The sequence below is a fragment of the Bos javanicus genome, chromosome 10 (genome assembly GCF_032452875.1).
Source record: "Bos javanicus breed banteng chromosome 10, ARS-OSU_banteng_1.0, whole genome shotgun sequence".
NCBI lineage: Eukaryota > Metazoa > Chordata > Mammalia > Artiodactyla > Bovidae > Bos > Bos javanicus.
The window spans coordinates 11524731-11545134 of record NC_083877.1 but is presented as its reverse complement, the minus strand read 5'-3'; the positions used below and the strand labels follow the sequence as shown (position 1 = coordinate 11545134).

Sequence of the window (20404 nt, the reverse complement as noted above, 5' to 3'; positions counted from 1 at the left end):
TGAGTTTCTGTCATGTAAGGATAAGAAGCCTACCATAGGAAAGAGAAAAATACGTAGAGTTACAAATGACAGTTTACTTTAAGTGAGCTTGTCATTACAGATATTCCTTGGCTTGTCCTAAGTGAAAATGCATTGAATACAGCTGGCCTGGAACATTACAGCTTAGACTAGCCTTCCCTAAACATGCTCAAAACACTTATATTAAACTGCAGTTGGGCACAACCATCTAACACGAAACCTGTTTTGTAACAGAGTGTTGAATATCATGTAGAGTTTATTGAACACTGTACTGAAAGTGAGAAACGAAATGGTTGTGTTCGGTACAGAATGGTTGGGTATGGGTTGTGTTCCCTTGTGACTGCGTGGCTGAGCGGGTGCTGTGGTGCTGCCACTGCCCCAAATCATGAGAGGTCCGTACCGCATATCACTAGCCTGGGGGGAGAAACCAAAATTCAAAAGTGGAAGTACAGTTTCTATCAAATGTGTATTGCTTTTGCACTGTTGTCAAGTTGAAAAATCTAAAGTCGAACTATTATTGTACACATGGATAACTGTACGTACTGAACACTGAGATAACCATGTACGACATTAGCTGTACACTAATTAGTATTACACACTAATTTGATATGAAATGCCATACTTTAAAATACCAATGTTATTAGATAGTACGTGCGTAAGTGCTAAGTCGCTTCAGTTATGTCTGACTCTGCGACCCTGTGGACTACAGCCTGCCGGTCTCCTCTGTCCATGGGGTTCTCCAGGCAAGAATACTGGAGTAGGTTGCTGTGCCCTCCTCTAGGGGATCTTCCTGAGCCAGGGATTGAACCTGCGTCTCTTACGTCTACCTGCATTGGCAGGTGGGTTCTTTACCACTAGCGCCACCTGGGAAGACCATATTAGATAGTACATGTTTATTGAAACATTAAGCTAAGAAAAATCCTTGTGTGAAAGAACTTACAACACCTCTCTCCTTCCCCTTAGATTCTTAAACAGGTAGAAATTTATCTAGCTCATAATCCTGGGCAGCTTTTCTTTGATTATTCAAGAAATTCTTCAGTAATGCTTTCCCCTGAAAAAAGAGTTCTTACCATTTTTTCCATAATAGGCCCCTTTCATAACTTGCCAAAACCACACCAAATTTCTAATATAGTTTCAGAAGCTTTATTGATCACCTAAAGTCCAGAAATCCTTGGGCACCTATTGACTTACTGTGAAGAATATTTGGAGTGAAGGTATGATCACTAGCAATAATAAAGTTGTCATTTTAAAAGCAGTTTATTCAACAAACATTTATTAAGTGTTCATATGCCAAAAACTATGCCGTGGAGATGCAAACATGGATAAAGTTTCTTTTCCTGCTCTTAAGGAGCTCACATTCTAGTAAAGGAAACTTTAAAAAACAAAAACAATACAGTACAATAAGTGACGCAGTAGAGGTAGGTTGTAATTACAGTGGTGACACAAAAGAAGAACTTAGATGATCCTCCTTGGATGGAGCAAGGGCGAATTCACAGAAGCGATCGCTATGCTGGGCCTGCAAGGATACATAGAAATTTCCCAGGTGGGGAAGGATGGCTAGGGCACTTGATAGAGAACAGCAGGCACCAAGGTGTGGAGGCCTGACGATGCTGCATCTGAAGAATTCTAAGTCTGTTTTAGCAGAACATGAGGTTGGGGGAAACAGAAAGACCCCTATCAGAGTACTTTGTTCACCAAGGAAAGAGGTCTGGTTTCCTCCTAAAGGTTCATGAATTCACTGTGTGTTAAGCAGGGAGTAACATTGTGAGAGTGCTTCTAGAAAGCCCACTTTGGTAACACTGTGAAGCAAAAGAGAGGAGACAGGTTGGGTACAAGGAAAAAGGTTTGTACTTTAGGGAAGAGCAATGAAAATGGAAAGACAGTGATATATCAGAGATATGGAAATAAAATCCATAGAGATTAGACACTGGCTGGACAGGGGAGTGGAAGGGTTAGCCTAGAGATGATGTAGATGATGATGGTTCTAAAATTAACCAAAGGAAGGAGCATAGGCATAAGAATAGGTTTGGGGCAGAATAACTTTTTAAGATACACACAGCTGTCTGTGGGACAACCAAGTGAAGATGCGTAGAATGAAGATGGTCTGAGAAATTTGGGCTAAAGGTACGGATTTAAGAGATCACTGAATTGGAAGGACTCAAGAGTGAGAAGTGGTAGTGCTGAAGACAGCAGGAATAAAAGCCTAAGGAATAACTTAAAGAATACATGAAAAGAGGCACTCAGAAGTGAGGGAAATACAAGAAACCTAGTGGAAAACAGATTTTTAAAGAAGGAGCTGTCAACAGTGTCAAATGCAGGAAAATACTTAGAAACGGCTTGTGAACCAAACCATAGATTTAAAATTGCGATTTAGACTTCAAAAGACAAGATTGTTAGCTACTAAGGAAAAAAGCCAAATTTCAGTTAAGGGAGCAAGTGGAGGGGGACAAAGTGAAGACAGGAATATTCTTTCCAAAAGTTTGGCTGTTAAAAAAAGAGAGAGAGTAGGGGCATAAGATGAGAGAGAGTCACACAGGCAAAATAATTTTAAAATAAATTTAAACCCCTCTACCAAATTTTCAGAGTACCACAAATGTCCTTACACTTCTATATTTGGTGCTCATTTCATAGTCTTTTGAGTCTCTAAGAATACTGACTTCATAGTAGGTTAATATCTTTCTTTTCCTGCCCTATTCAAATTAGGGGGGAAAGGAAATAGGACATATATTATTAAACTTAGTTCTGTGATAATTAATTTAAATATATTGAATACATTTTCATACATTCACTCAAAAAATATTTATTGGACACCTACTATGTGCTTGACACTGTATCAGGCCGTAGGGACATAAAGAAGAAAAAGTATACAGTAGTGTTAAGTAGCATTTCTAAGCCATTATATAAATAAACCCTGCTTTATGAATAATGTTACATCTCAACCTGATATACCTGCTAAGACATACAGAAAGAACCCATAACTTTGAGGTATACACTTCCTTTTTTCCTACAATTACCATGTGCTACAAATTCCTAAACCCCTTCAAATATTTTTATCACTGAAGATCTTCCCTTAATGAAGACTTCTAAAAATTACAGTTTAGTTATGGGGAGAAGAAAGAAAGAAATATCACGTGCAAAACCCCAAAATTTTATGCCTATAACTATACAGCATAAAAAGGGTAACAAAATTCAAAAAAGAATTTTAGATTGGAACTCAAAATGATTCCTTATTCTAAGGCTTATAGTAGTATATAGTTGCAGATATTTTTCCTGAAAAAAAAAATCATTGAAACATTATTCATATTACACATGGTTCAAAGGACATGATGCCTATAACTGACTCTTCAAGAGAAAAAAATAGTATATGTGTGTACATATACAGAGATAGCATGAGCAAGAAAGCAAATATGAACAATTAAGGAATCTGGTAAAAGAGTTCTTTGTATTGATACTATCCTGGAAACATTTCTATAAATTTGAAATTATATAAAAATAAAAAGTTTCCCCAAATTTTTATTCAGAATCAGGGAAAGTACTATGAGAATAAATATATAAATCTATTCAACTTTTCACACTGTTTAGAAATCCCTTACACCCTTGAATTATCATTGAATCTTTCTACACACCAAAATAAGCCAATCAAAATAGCAAAATAATTCTAAAAGTGATTTGTTTCATACCAATGTATTGTAGGGTTGCCAAATAAAACACAGGACTCCCAGGTAAATCTGAATTTGAAAGGAGGAATAATTTTTTGGTATATGTTTGTCCCATATTACATGCAACATACTTATATAAAAAAACTGTTGTATATCTGAAATTCAAATTTAACTAGGCATTCTGTATTTTTTTTTTTTTTTACTTCCCTGGTGGCTCAGACGGTAAAGCGTTTGCCTACAGTGCGGGAGATCTGGGTTCGATCCCTGGGTCAGGGAGATCCTCTGGAGAAGGAAATGGCAACCCACTCCAGTACTCTTGCCTGGAAAATGTCATGGACGGAGGAGCATAGTAGGCTACAGTCCATGGGGTCGCAAAGAGTCAGACATGACCGAGTGACTTCACTTCACTTCACTTCTGTATTTTTATTTACTAAATCTGTTCACCCTAAATGTTGAACATTTAGGCTATTAATAATGGGTCATAACATTCTCTTATAAACACTTTTCACATTGGCCATAGTTTAATTTATATTATGTCTTCTTACACAAAATTCTAGTTTGAGAGACTTAAAACATCATTTACTTAGATTTACCGTATGTGAATTTGATAATCCTGATGATTTTACTTAATATTAAACATTAAAGGTATACCACATTATCAAAGTTTTACTCACAATAATATTACACATAGATTTAACACAATTTAAAAAATTGTTATTTAAAACAACATAATTCCCTTTTACAAAAGCAGCTTTATATAAAACATTTGACTTAAGACTGTCATTGCTATTTATGCCTTTGAATGAAATTCCATTCTTTGGCCTCCACTGTCCAGAAACAGGCACTTTTCAGCTTGCTTTCTTTAATGAATATTTTGTAACAAGTTCCTGAAGTTTTCTAATTCTTTCACACTTGTTGAAATTCTGTAAACAAAATAAATTTCACTCAGAAACTATTTTAGATAACTTTTCTCTACAAGTTACTCACATTGCATTTTCAGAACACAGAAAAAAAATGTTAATTTATTTCAGCAAACATAAAGGTGCATAAAACATTTAATCTGTTTTGATGCACTTGTGTTCTTAATTTGACATATTAAAACTAAGATAACATTCCCCAGAAATCAGTTATTTTTAATTAGTCACAACTAAGTATTAAAGTTTCAAAGTACAAAATTATAAAGTGCTTAAGTATTGTATTTTTAAGTATTCATAAGTATATTCACATGCTTATTATTTAAAGTATATAAGTATATACTTTATACCTAGATATAAAGTATAGGTATATACTTTATAAAGTACATAGCATTAAAATATGTATTCTAAGTATGCATAAGTATATGAACACTTAAACTAATCAATTTACCATATTTATTAAATATACAAAAATCAAAGCTTTTGGACTACAAAGAGTGAGAACAGTAAACGTGTGACCAAATTGTTTTCACAAACTTATAAAAAGTTTGTTATTTTAAGTATACTTTAGCTCTGTTCTCCACCATGAAAAAAGTAGCAAAATACTCAAATATAACTGTCAAGCTTCTGTGTACTAAAGAATAATTTTGAAGGTCAATTATTAAATCAATTTTTTAAGTGAAGAAATATAGTCCTTAGAAAGTGTTAGGTTTTTTTTTTTATAAATCTCTGCATTCTTTAGATATGACAGGCCAGGAGGAAATGCATCTGTACTTAAATTTTAAAATGTAAGTTCCTAATTTTAAGCTTATTTTCTGATCATTTTGATGAAAATTATTTTTAAAAGCATGATTAGCCTTTTTACACAATGGCAAATTCACAAATTTTATATGTACACCTACATTACACAATATGATTTTTTCTAGGACCTTCAAAAAAACATTTGGATAGCACATAGATTAGAAAAAGTTTACAAATTCTGTAAGATGAATATTGAAGCACTCAGTGAATTAATAATGATTACAAGAGTCAAGAGGTGACAATAAAGAATATCATCTAATGATTGCATGTATCTACAAAGTTAAAGTATTTCATAAGATCACAGAATTCTGTAGTGAGATAATTTCACTAAACAGGATATTTCTTACCCAGTTTTATCTGAGAGTATATGTGTTGCATTAGGCTTACTTGGCTAGCAAAAAAAATTTTGGTGCAAACTAACCTTCCAAATGCATTAAATAATGATACTATTTCTTGTCTGGTTAGATGGAATTCATAACTGGGTCCACTTTCTGGCATATTTGCAATCAATTTCTCAGAAAACAAGATCTTCAGAGCAGTGCCCAAACCCTGAGTCTATAATAGAAATAAGAAAAAAAGAAAAATCAGAAAATTCCTTGTGCAGAGAAAGAAAACAGGATTGAGCTTGATATGCTTACCTGAAGCTTTCCCCACAGTCGACATTTCAAACAACCAACACAATCCATGATTCTTGAAATATTTCTAAAATGCAGTCGAAAATCCTCCTAAAAATAATTTAAAATTTTATTAAGATGTAGTATATGGTCAAATACTAAGTATCTCTGAGTGCCTTCTATGTGCCTCACTGTATGCAAAGCACTGGAGAGCACCAAAGAAGGGAAGAAAACTGAAGTCAGTGTACACGGAACACCTCCTACACACCAGAATCTTTACACATACAATTGTATTTCACCTTCACCACAAATGCAAAAGTGAAAGTCACTCAGTCGTGTCTGACTCTTTGCAACGCCATTGACTATACAGTGCATGGAATTCTCCAGGCCAGAATACTGGAATGGGTAGCCTTTCCCTTTTCCAGGGGATCCTTCCAACCCAGGGATCGAACCCAGGTCTCCCGCGTTGCAGGCAGATTCTTTACCAGCTAAGCCACCAGGGAAGCCCAAGGTATTATTACAATCTACAGCTAATGAATTAAAAACATAAGGTCCAGAGAAGCTAGGTAACTTGCCCAAATTCCCATATCTAGTAAATAGCAAATCTAAACCCCAGGACTGCCTGCCTCCAAAACTAGACTATCTGTAAATATAAACAAAGTAAATGAGTTGAGATGTTCTATTGTATGTGATTATTAACCACATGTCAGTATCAGGAGAGGGGGCAGAGGTTGTATGACATCATTTACCAAAAAAGAAAAAAAGGAAGGGAGAAAGGAATAAATAATGGAAGGAGCAACAAGTAAAAACCTTTGGTTTCATAATAGTTAAATGAAAGCCCTTCTCTCTGGTATAAGGAAAAACAACCAGATCTTTTACCATTTATTATTATCATTCATACTTTATTATCATACAAAAATCTACAGAACAGAGTGAAATCCATGTACCCTCCACCAAGTTTCAGAGAGAAACTCATTAAACTCATCCAAAAACAGTATATGTCTTTAAGGGGTAAGGAGGAAAGAAAGGAAGCCAAGAACATATCCTTCTTTCACACCAGTGGAAATTATTAATTAATTCTCCAATGACTCCCCTGTCCTGAATTTATAGTGGAATCCCAGGCTTACAGTACTTGAAGCAGGAAATCTGACATACATTTCAGATGAAACATTCATTATATCAAATGGCCTATAATTTGGTAATAATTTTGTTTGCTTGTTTTTATTGTGCTAAACCACACACTGAGCTCAATCAGAAGAGAACATAAGCAAAGATCTAAAAGTGGGAATAAATCAGCAAAGACTGGAACCTACTATTCAAAGCAGACCTCAGTTCACTCTGGAGACATGTCTTTCCCCAGATGCATCATTCAGCCTGAGACTGAAACAGTCAATAGCTGTACCATGTAAAAGATTTATAATAAGGTCCCAGGTCTTATATCTTATTAATTTAATACAAAGCCCAAATTATTAATATTAAACGTTACCATATGTTAGCAATATTCTATATCGTGTATTTCTATACCCTTTAGAATAAGTAAGAAGTAATTCTAATTTTCAACTTTTAAAAAATATTTACCCAGCAATATTACTCTAAGTAGATTTTTGGTGATTTGAAGTTTCCTTTAAACTTGTATTTCAACTTCAAATTAAAGAAAACTCACACTTTTAACAAGAAAAACAGAAACAGAGCACTAAAATTACTCTGAAGTTGATGTTCCCATCCTATGAGGTGCTGACCTCTGGAGGATTAATAGTTGGTGTAAAAGTCTATAAAATCCCTGAGTAGACAAGTATTTGTATATAGACAGAACAAATAGCTCACATGTACACACTATAAATTTCCAAATGGATATAAATATTATGCTCAATAAAACACAGCTTTTACTTTACAAGTGTCAATAAATGCACGGTGGACTTTGGCAGTTATATTTTCACTAATAAAACACTATTATCATGTGGAAAGGCGTGAAAGCTCTTGACTTAGACTTACACTTTTAAAGCTTGGAAGCCTCTAAACAATGGGCATGCTTTTGTACAGTGTCTAAACTCAGTATCTGAATCTATGTTCACTAATTCAAATACTTGAATGTGGCAGCTCTTGAGTCTTTGGATGACATATATGAAGAATAAACGTGGTTGCTTAACAAGAGTCAAAGTAACATTGTAAAATTAAAACCAAGCACAAATGCTTAAATGAATGTAATATAAAAGAACCAAATTAATAAGCTAGAAATTTACTAGACCAGAACAAAGAGAAAATCCTTATGACTTCCACAAATAACAATCCATGTCCAATAACCTGAGTATATTCTAAAATTAACTCAGATTAGAAAAATGTATTATCCTTAAACAGACCCTAAGTCACTTACAAATTCTCCTTGTTAATACACATAGTTTTAAGATCAATACTAAAAATTACAGTCAGTGAGGAGAATGATCAAACATTCTGTGGTTAAACACTGTGATCTATATTCAATGAAGCCAATTGGCTAAAACACAATTCTCACCCAATTCTCAGATGTTTTATAAGCCTTCAAGTGAGATCCTATTCTGTGTTGAAGTAAACACTGAACACTTCTCTTTCATACAAGTCCTCTACTTATAACCATACACTGATAGAGTGTAAAGGAGACAAGAGATATTAAAATAAGCTTATGACTGTTCAAATCCGTGATGTTCACTATAAACTACAATTTCAAAAAAAAGTTAATACCAATATCAACAAGTTTCCTTGGTGTTTTATTCTTCTCTTGTAAAAGGACTCAGAAAAATTATGTGTTAAATTTCATAGGATATCAAAGCTGAGTATTTCGGAGTTTCGATAAAACAATGTGAGAAGTATTTCTAATCTGCACAATATAAAACAAGTAGATGTCAAAACATTCTCTCCATAAACCAGCAAGTGTACTAAAAATAAGACAGATAGCAAAAATAGTAGGGGAAAAAAAGTCATTACAGCATCTTCCCCCTCACTTCTAAGTTCCTGGAAGCTGTTTGGGAGGTTATATAAGCACTGAGGTATGTATTTCTAGCAAGAATGCTTTAAGTAGGAGGTAGATAGGCAGTCAAAAATAACTATTATCTAACAGCAAAAAAAACAAGAATGCAAAAAGTATTTTGTTTGCAAGCTATAAAAAATAAGGTTCTTTCAATATCGAAAGAAACAAAAAATTAGAAACGAAGGTAGACTGTCATAAATATTCTGATGACACCAGATCAAGCCCACTTCTACTGAGGACCACCTGCTTTACTTACCTATACCTTTATAATTGAGAACAATAATATAATTTTACTTAAGTCTTCAAAGTGAAAGTGAAAGTCACTCAGTCATGTCCAACCTTTTGCAACCCCATGGATTGTATAGTCCATGGAATTCTCCAGGCCAGAAGACTAGAGTGGGTAGCCTTTCCCTTCTCCAAGGGATCTTCCCAAGCCAGGGATCAAACCCAGGTCTCCCACACTGCAGGCAGATTTTTTACCAGCTGAGCCACAAGGGAAGCCCTTCTAAGTCTTCAAGAAGACTTAGAAATCCCTTGAGGATGGAAGCCATCTCTCCCTTTAATGACAAAAAATCACACTCTACACACAATGAGCATTTAATAAATCTTTTCAATGAAATTTCTTATTTGTTGTATTTTGAGGCAAACAGGCACAAAGATGGTCTTGCCTGGAGTCATACCTCCATTAAGAGGCAAGACAAAGACCAGAACCCATCCTGTGCGATCTCAGGTCTTCTGTTCTTTCCAGGACTGCATGCTGACGGACCTGAATGCCTTTGTGTGTGCAGTCACTCACTGTGTCCGACTCATCGTGACCCCATGGACTGTAGCCCACCAGGCTCCTCTGTCCATGGGATTTTCCAGGCAAGAATACTGGAGTGGGTTGCCATTTCCTTCTCTAGGGGATCTTCCCAACCCAGGAATCAAACCCGTGTCTCCTGAATTGTCAGGCAGATTCTTTACCACTGAGCCACCTAAGAAGGCCTAGATGCCTTTAGTTCCCAGGGAATGATATGAATGACAAAGCAACACTACGCCCGCTCCCTCTAAAGAGCATCGTATAATTTAGCCAAAACTATTTTCAGAATTCTCTCCAGCAGAAGACAGTTTCTGCTTCTCCAGCCCTAGATCCCTTTCCTTTCATTCGTAAGCTCTATTTACTACACGAGAATCAGTGTGAAATGAAACCCTTCTGTAAAGAGTACATTCACACACACATTTCCATTGTTATGTTGAAAACAACACAGACTAAATCTTAAGTTGGACCTGCTTTTGGACTTCCTCTTTTTCTTGAGGAAAAGAAAGATTATGACTCTGATTTTTTCTTATAATTTCAAGAAGTATATTCGGATTTACTGTTAAGAGTAAAAACATGGCCTTATAGTCATATCTGCATGTGAGTTCACATTTAAAAATTAAATTAAAAGTATAAAATTATTACCTTTAGTTTGTTTGCTTCTTTTTTATTCCCAGCAAAAAATGAATTCTCATCAAAATGCAAAGGAAATGACCTGCATTAAATAAAACATATTCTCTGAATAAAACAAAAAAAAAATCATTTTCATGTATTATAAAATATTAAAAGTCCTGCTAATACAACATTTCGCTGGTCAGTGATGAATAATACAAGTACAACAGAATAGAACATATAGTAAAAATCAAAATTCTGATGCCCCCAACAAATTCTTATCCTCAATATACAAGCTAACTGTATAACATAGTAGAATTAGGGCCCAAACCCAACCTGTTCAACTAAATATAAAAATAATGCCAAGTATCAAATACCAAAAGAACGGTTCTTAAAACTAAAAATATGCACCTCTTAGTACAAAATCAAAATGAAAATAAAACCAAAACTCAATTTTAAAAGACCTATGAGCAAAATTAGCTTTTAATTATTTTTTAGATAATTTTAAGTTGATTCCTTAAGAATTTAATTTTGGATATCACTTGTCACTCTTCTTATTAATATATAAGTTGTATGAGTTGTAATACACAATTTACTTGATTTCATGAAGTATTTCCAGAAGTAACATTTTGTTTTCTGCATCCTGATCTTTATTTCCAGTGAAGAGTTGAAAATCTGGGCGCTCAAAGAATGGAACCACTTTAGACAAAGCCCTTAATTCTATTAAGTAGAGAAAATACAAGTTCTTAAGCCTTCGTGGACCTTCTCCTTCAGTTAATATTCCATCAAATCGCTGTTGAAATTCTGTAATGTTGTGTCCCCATTTTTTTTCCAACCACGTATCTGAGAAGAAAGAATTAAATATTAAAAAGCGAATTTTAAAATTAAGTTTCATTGTACTTATATTAGGTTATTTATGCTTGCAGAAGCTAATTTTATTTTATATTTTAAAATGTATAATCAATACAACCATGAAAACTGCTTTACATAATTGAGCCTTTAACAGTTTCATATTAATATTTTATCTTCTAGAACCCATACTTAAAAGGAAAATAAACTCAATTACTTTACTGAGAAACCAGGACTAATCTAATCAAATTTCTGAATATAAATATATTCATAAAACCAAGATACAGAAGTCAAAGATGACTATCTGAAATTACTAATGAGTTTGAAGTCCTAATTAAAGTTATATGATTTTGTTTCTAAGAAGTAAGAGATACTTTAATTCTAGAATAAACATGTTACTGATGAAAATCCAACATGCTCTCATTTTTCAACAGCCTTGTAAAGCATGAAGAGCAGCAAAAAAAAAAAAAAACAACGCTTTTACCCATTAAACTGCAGGCCTGAAGCTGACATGCAAACATAAGGATTCAGATACAGTAGTGTCTAATGAAAACAACTTTGCTCTTAGAAGCTATTTCAATTCCCACAACAAAACGAAAGAACATTTCCAAAGTGATGTGTATGATTTTGAGCAGCTTCCCAAAAGAAAGTGAAGACTGCTAAGAACAGGCTGAACTTTTCCTGATAATGTTCACAGTTCCCACATTCCTGATTATTGCCACTTAGGAATTAATTTTTCCTGCCTAATATTTAACAGGGCCAATCTTTTCCCATCCAGGTAAACACCAAGAAGATTTTAAGAATACCCGAAATTAAGTGTGGTAAAGTGAATAAAAGTGACTATTATATACCTTGTAGAAGATACCGTGCACTCAAATGCACATTAATGCTTGCATGGAGGCCAGATATAAGTCTGTAGAATGCTCTTTTCTCTACACAGAGACCTACAAAAGGTAATTTGGAAATAGAAATTTCATATGTGAAACTTGTAAGATATAAAATTAATTTTATGTGTATTTTAAAATGAAAAAAAAAATTAAATTTGTTTAAAAGTGTCCAATTACCTTCTAGCCAACTGTAAAAAGTATTCTCTGAAATTAAAAGAAAAATAAGTCACAAGATTGTAAAACTGCCAAAATATACATTTTTCAAAAGTTTTAAAATATTATAGCAAATTTGTGCCAAACAGCAATTTAAAGGTCCCAGTCTTGTTTGCAAAGGAGAAATGTTCTTGGTATGGATTCACTTTAAGCGCCACTCAGTTGCTCAGTCTTTAGAAGGCTTTAGCATTGCCTTAGGTGGCCCTAGCCTTATAACTTCTGGATAAAGTGTTTTATATGAGGTCAAAACACAGAAATTAAATAGTAAACCTATACATGGAAAAATACTTAGCCTTAATAACAATTCATGTTATAAAAGTTAAGAACACATTATACACTTTTTAAAATGAGAGAAGTCAAAATTATAAAATTCGAAGTATATTAGTAGTCTGTAGCTGATAGTATTTTATGCCATGCAATATTTCAAAAGAACAATTTAAGGAAATGCAACAAAAACCAAATATCACTTATGTTCTATGATCTACAGCAATCACTGTTCATATACTTAGACCTGATCATTGCTCTTAGAATTATGCTCTAAAGAAATAACTCAAAATGGAGGTAGCAGGATAATACGTAGAAAGATGATTATGTTCTACAGAATTTTTAAAACCTGAAATAACTAAAATGCACAGCAAGGCCTGAGCTAACATGATAGAATACTATGTACCAGTTACCAGGACTGAATAATATAAAACTTAAAATGCCAAGCGTGTGGAACACAGACAATGCATGAAAAGGTTTGTTTGCAATAACATGTAAAAAGGCATAAGAAACATTATACCTATGTGAACATTCTATGTCTAATCTACTAGAGAGGGCAGACACTGTACTATATGGTCCTTTTCACCAGAGTTGTTTACAGTAATATTAATAATGAACCAAACAAGCATAAAAGTAATGGAAGAAATGACAAATAGAATAAACATGCATTTATATATTTACATATTACATAAAAACTTAAAACATTTGTGTCAGAAAACTTTATACACATCAGCAAAATGCAAACAAACTGAGTAAAATGTATGTTGCAAATGCAACAAAGGATAATATCTTAAGTGTATTAAAAGTTCATACACCAAATAAAAATGCCAAAGCACCCATTAAAAAGGGCGAGTAATATGAACAGAGAATCCATAAAGGAAAAACACAAATGGTAATAACAGATAAAAATTGTTCTGTCACACTAATAATAAAAATGCAAATTAAGCATATCTTGTACAACACAGGGAACAAAGCAAATATTTTTAAATAACTATAACTAGAATATAACCTTGAAAAATCCTGACTCACTATGTTGTACACCTGAAACATATAACATTATACATCAACTATACCTTCATGAAAAAATAAATTAAAATGCAAATTAAAACTGTAAAGATAGAACTTTAAAGAGTAAAGAAGAAATATGGTACTTAATTTAGACAAGAGTCAGGTAAAACTAGGTGGCACAATGACTGAAAGGGGTGTAAATTATTAGCACACCCTTTCAATGACAAAAAGGATCTTCTGGTCATATGTATCAAGAGCCTAAAATGTCCTTATTATTTGATCCAGTAAATCCATTTCTAGAAATCTAAGTTGTTATGGATGAATGTTTATGTCCCCCCCTAAAATTCATATGTAGAAGCCCTAAACTTCCCCTTCCTCCCCCCACCATATGATGGTATTTGGAAGTGGGTCTTTGGGAGATAACTAGGCTAAGATGAGGTCATGAGGGTGGGATCACCATGATGGAATCAGTATCTTTACAGCTATCTGTAAGCCTGGAAGAGGTCCCTCCCCAAGAACCAAATCTGCTGGCACCTTGACCGTGGACTTCCCAGCCCCCAGAACTCTGGGAAAATCAATGTCTTTTATTTTAGCCACCTAGCTTATAGTATTTTGTTAGAGCAGCCTGAGCTGATGAGGACACAGGCTGAGGAAGCAAGCTGACATGCTAATAATAATATATAAAATTATAATTTATATATTACAAAAATATTGGTATAAACATGAAAATAATAATAATTATCAAAATGTTAGCAGAGAAGCAGTATGAAGTAGTTAAAAGCATAGACCCTGAACCAAACTGCCTGATTTGAATCCCAAACTCTGCTACTTACAAATCATATGGTTTTAGCTGAGTTGCTAAAACTTTCTGGGATTCATTTTCTGTCTATAAAAATGGAAATAAAAATCCTAACAAAATGTCCTGGAATTGTTGGAAGGATTAAATAAACTCATATTTGCAAATTACTTTGAAAAGTACTGGCATGTCTTCTTAGCCATTATTAATGTCAATTATTTTGGGGTTGTGGGATTACAAGTAATTTGTTTCCTTATTGGGAACCTCTATGTTTTGGGTTTTGTTTTTTTTTTTTAAGTTAGGACCTAGTCTTCCAAAGGAATTTTCATTCAGTTTTATAGTCCTGAAGTAGATTGTCTGTGAATATGATCCAGTTAGATAATCGCCTAATATGTCAGCTTTCATATTTTACCAAAATGAACACTTAAAATTACACTCATAAATAAGATGTTTTCTCTAAGGATAGCCTCTACAGGTTAACCATCTTTACTTTCATAATGAGACAGGTTAAGATCTTGAAATGGTATTAAAAAACTGAAATAGCTTCTTTTTTTTATTTTAAAATGTTTATTTTATTAAATTTTTAAAATAAACCCTTGTGTTGAGGGCTGACTTTCAGTAGATAGCAGTGAGGCAGCTGCTCTGCTACATACGAAACCCTGACCCAGAAGCAGGTCGTCTACCAATGGTTCAGCGCCAGGTTCCCCACCAATGTGTGGTGCATGATGGGTGAGGGGGCGGCCACCTTTCTGGCCATGCCCCATGGCCCAGGAGGAAGGGCGCTCTGCACTGGTGAAATAGCTTCTTTTAATGTAGCCAGAATATAGCATAGAACTGGGAACACCCAAGGTGGAATAAAGTTATTCATAACTGGAAATTATAGGATCACCACTAACAGTAACAAAATATGAGACACCTTTGCAAAAATAATCATACACTAAAGAATTTCTCTTCCAAATAGTATAGTTATGATTCAGTATTTTATTTAGCTGCTACCATTACTATAAAATAAAATATAATAATAAAAAAACAAAGTTATAAGACTTTAGGATTCTGTTATCTAAAGCAACCTGTAAAAATAATGCTCAGAAGACAGATAATATGGTGGGCTTCCCTGGCTCAATGGTAAAGAACCCACCTGCCAATGCAGGAGACATGGGTTGGATCCCTGGTAGGGATCCACATGCCACAGAGCAACTAAGCCCGTGCGCCAAACTACTGAACCCACGTTCTAGAGCCCAGGAGCCACAACTACTGAGCCCAAGTGCCACAAGAGAAGCCACAGCAATGAGAAGCCCACGCACCACAATTAGAGAGTCGGCCCTGCTTCCTGCAACTTGAGAAAAGCCTGCATGGCAACAAAGATCCAGCACAGCCAAAAATAAATAAATAAAAAATTTTTTTTAAAAAGAAGAGAATTTAGAGTGAGAGAAAAGTGATCCTTTACATTTTAACAATCCCATCTAGCTAGAGTAAAGCTACGTACTGCTGAGTCTTCTCATATTGCTAAACACGTGGCCTTAAGGAATAACAAAAATCATTTCAATCTTATTCATAAAGCAAAAATATTCTCAAAAAGACACAGTAAATCTAAAATATGTTAAAACTTGGGGCATTACAATAACTGAAAGCGCTGGCAATGATATCTACACCCAAGAATCAGCACAGGCTTAGAAGCCAGTAGATCAACGCTCTGATCATGCCTCAGTTCAGTTCCGTTCAGTCGCTCAGTCGTGTCCGACTCTTTGCAACCCCATGGACTGCAGCACACCAGGCCTCCCTGTCCATCACCAATTCCTGGAGTTTACCCAAACTCATGTCCATTGAGTTGGTGATACCATCCAACCATCTCATCCTCTGTTGTCCCCTTCTCCTCCTGCCTTCAATCTTTCCCAGCATCAGGGTCTTTTCAAAGGAGTCAACTCCACATCAGGTGGCCAAAGTATTGGAGTTTCAGCTTCAACATCAGTCCTTCCAATGAACACTCAGGACTGTTCTCCTTTAGGATGGACTGGTTGGATCTCCTTGCAGTCCAAGGGACTCTCAAGAGTCTTCTCCAACACCACAGTTCAAAAGCATCAATTCTTCAGCACTCAGCTTTCTTCACAGTCCAACTCTCACATCCATACATGACCACTGGAAAAACCACAGCCTTGACTAGATGGACCTTTGTTGGCAAAGTAATGTCTCTGCTTTTTAATATGCTGTCTAGGTTGGTCATAACTTTCCTTCCAAGGAGTAAATGTCTTTTAATTTCATGGCTACAGTCACCATCTGCAGTGATTTTGGAGGCCAAAAAATAAAATCAGCCACTGTTTCCACTGTTTCCCCATCTATTTGCCATGAAGTGATGGGATCAGAAGCCATGATCTTAGTTTTTTGAATGTTGAGCTTTAAGTCAACTTTTTCACTCTCCTCTTTCACTTTCATCAAGAGGCTCTTTAGTTCTTCTACACTTTCGCCATAAGGGTGGTGTCATCTGCATTAATGAGGTTACTGATATTTCTCCCGACAATCTTCATTCCAGCTGGTGCTTCATGCAGCCCAGCATTTCTCATGATGTACTCTGCATAGAAGTTAAATAAGCAGGGTGACAATATACAGCCTTGACATACTCCTTTTCCTATTTTGAACTAGTCTGTTGTTCCATGTCCAGTTCTAACTGTTGCTTCCTGACCTGCATACAGATTTCTCAAGAGGCAGACCAGGTGGTCTGGTATTCCTGTCTCTTGAAGAATTTTTGCACAATTTATTGAGATCCAAACAGTCAAAGGCTTTGGCATAGTCAATAAAGCAGAAATAGATGCTTTTCTGGAACTCTCTTGCTTTTTTCATGATCCAGCGGATGTTGGCAATTTGATCTCTGGTTCCTCTGCCTTTTCTAAAACCAGCTTGAACATCTGGAATTTCACGGTTCACGTATTGCTGAAGCCTGGCTTGGAGAATTTTGAGCTATACTTTACTAGCGTGTGAGATGAGTGCAATTGTGCAGTAGTTTGAGCATTCTTTGGCATTGCCTTTCTTTGGGATTGGAATGAAAACTGACCTTTTCCAGTCCTGTGGCCACTGCTGAGTTTTCCAAATTTGCTGGCATATTGAGTGCAGCACTTTCACAGCATCACCTTTTAGGATTTGGAATAGCTCAACTGGAGTTCCATCACCTCCACTAGCTTTGTTCGTAGTGATGCTTCCTAAGGCCCACTTGACTTCACATTCCAGGATGTCTTGCTCTAGGTGAGTAATCACACCATCATGATTATCTGGGTCGTGAAGGTCTTTTTTGTACAGTTCTTCTGTGTATTCTTGCCACCTCTTCTTAATATCTTCTTCTGCTGTTAGGTCCATACCATTTCTGTCCTTTATTGAGCCCATCTTTGCATGAAATGTTCCCTTGGTATCTCTCATTTTCTTGAAGAGATCTCTAGTCTTTCCCATTCTATTGTTTCCTCAGTGATCATGCCTAGAACCTTCCTATGGGTGAACCAGCAGATCCCAGATTCAGTCAATAAAGAAGAAATTTTCCCTGACAGAGGCCAGGAAATGCCTCACTTTCACACACACAAAATGTATGAGTGAATTATCAGAGTCTGAGGCAGTCTGTCTCTACTGTCTGATCCCAGGCACAAAGAGTCATTTTTCCTTTAACCTATGCTGTCCCTGTCAGCATCTTAGATAAACAAATAAAAAGTAACTTCTCAAGTCTCATGTGTGGGAAGAAAAAACAAGTTTGCCCACAAACCTCTGAATATAAGCAAATTCATATCAGTCATGTATGATAAAGAAATTATACTTACCTTCACTTTTACCTGAAAAAAGAAAACAAAAGTTATATTATTGAAAACTGCTTCCAGATGCCCCTTTTAAAATGCTACATTTCCATTACTTTTAGTCCATCAGTTCACCCACATAGATGCCATCTGAGAGTGATATGCTTGTGAATGCAACTCTTCCTGGTCATAAAAGGAATTATGCCTAATTTAACTAAATGGCCTCATTTCCAAGAGCCTGGATAAAGAGTAGTTTCAGCTTGTTCAAGATTTAATGTGGGCTGACAGGAAAGAGAAATGTAATCTATCATCTAAGAGTACTCTTAAATATCTCAAGGACTCACAGTTATTTGGCTGTCAGAGCTTTTTACTTATTTATTTATCCTACGGCTATAAGACAGTGTCTGCTAAGGATCTGTGTTTTTGCTTCAAAACTCGCAGAACTGACATTATAAAAATTTACCTTATTCAGCAATATTTTTAAAGAGTATGTGTAAGATCCAAATATGCACAGTCCAGCAGTTTGTATGCAGCTGCTCATTAAGTGCTGAAAAACTGCCTTCATTTTGCCACTTTTATTTAATGCCATCATTTATTAAAGTATCAGATGCTCATTGCAAATATATATTATAAAGATAAGACAAAGACAAAATAAAAAATATCATTCATAACTCCCTGTGCCCAAAGATAAATACCATTTGCATTTTGGTGTCTTTTTTCTTTGTGCACAGGATAGTGAGATATTTTACTAATTATGTTTTTATAAAAAAATATATTAATACATAGTCTAATACCTGCTTCGTCTCCTAAATGTGCTATTGATCACCACTGATATAAATGAATACAAAATTTTCAGCAACATTAAGAATGGCTATATTCACTATATAAAAATACCATAACTCATTTAACCAGTTCCCTGATGATAAACACTGACATTGTTCCCATTTATCTAAAATAGGCAAAGGTGGTTAATTAACTTATCAGATCATAATGTGACTGACTTCACTTAAGAGTGAAGATCATCTCTTGCCTAGGAATTTGCATCTCATCTGATATTAAATCAATAGTTTCTACTGAGTACCATATGTGACTTCATAAGCTGTGTTTAAAGACATTCTTTCATTTCTAACCTAAGAATGACTAGTCTGCCAACATTTATGGAATGATGCAATCTCACTGCTTTCCAGAAGTAAATTTCTGTTTGTTGACTCTATAAGATCAGCAGTTTTTCAAATAAATTTTAAAAATGAAAACCATTCCACATTTGCTAAAAGTACATCAAAGAATTCATCAGTAAGCATATATTCAGAAAACATGGATATGTATTTCCTAGGGAGAAAGCCTGAAATGATACACTTAAAATGATTTATTCAACAAATTGTTCTGCCTATTATAGACTGGAAAGGTTTGTGACTTTCAATTTTACATCCCCTCTGCACCTATCCAGTGCCTGCTGCTGCTGCTGCTAAGTCGCTTCAGTCGTGTCCAACTCTATGCGACCCCATAGACGGCAGCCCACCAGGCTCCACTGTCCCTGGGATTCTCCAGGCAAGACCACTGGAGTGGGTTGCCATTTCCTTCTCCAATGCATGAAAGTGAAAAGTGCAAGTGAAGTCGCTCAGTCGTGTCCAACTCTTAGTGACCCCATGGACTGCAGCCCACCAGGCTCCTCCGTCCATGGGATTTTCCAGGCAAGAGTACTGGAATGGGGTGCCATGCCTTCTCCAGTGCCTAACACATAGTAAATAGTGGATAATCATTTGTTGAAGGAACAAGTGATTTTCACTACTGGAGACAAGACCATTAAATGAGGAGGGCGATTTTCATTGATCATTTAACTAACTATTCCATCTATTAGTTTCAGGCTCTTTACTAAGGGATGAAACCTAGAAATGCTACTCATATGTTCAAAGTACTAGGGTAGATTAACAGATACATGGTGATGGTGGTGGTGGTTTAGTCACTCAGTCGTGTCTGACTCTTTGCGACCCCATGGACTGCAGCCCACCAGGTTCCTCTGTCCATTGGATTTCCCAGGCAAGAATACTGGAGTGGGCAGCCATTTCCTTCCCCAAGGGATCTTTCAACCCAGGGACTGAACCCAAGTCTCCTGCTTGGCAGGCGGATTCTTTACCACTGAACCAGCTGGGAAGCCAATAGATACATAAATAGTAGTAAAATAATGCTAGCAAGTGGAAAGAGCTG

General features: G+C 35.5%; 1 protein-coding gene across 2 annotated transcripts in view; it reads right to left on the bottom strand.

The window, feature by feature from the left end:
• Positions 1 to 1256: 1256 nt before the first annotated feature.
• Positions 1257 to 20404, bottom strand: part of ERO1A (endoplasmic reticulum oxidoreductase 1 alpha) — a 50479-nt gene continuing 31331 nt past the window's right edge. Inside the window, exons 9-16 of one of the 2 annotated variants that reach the window (XM_061430077.1) lie at positions 18227 to 18238; positions 12329 to 12355; positions 12116 to 12208; positions 11012 to 11258; positions 10449 to 10518; positions 6031 to 6117; positions 5814 to 5947; positions 1257 to 4600 (exon numbers count right to left, since the gene is read on the bottom strand). In XM_061430077.1, the coding sequence (XP_061286061.1) occupies positions 4540 to 4600; positions 5814 to 5947; positions 6031 to 6117; positions 10449 to 10518; positions 11012 to 11258; positions 12116 to 12208; positions 12329 to 12355; positions 18227 to 18238 (731 nt within the window). In that variant the 3' untranslated portion in view covers positions 1257 to 4539. The remainder of the gene's footprint in view (positions 4601 to 5813; positions 5948 to 6030; positions 6118 to 10448; positions 10519 to 11011; positions 11259 to 12115; positions 12209 to 12328; positions 12356 to 18226; positions 18239 to 20404) is intronic. The other variant, XM_061430078.1, reaches the window with a different exon arrangement.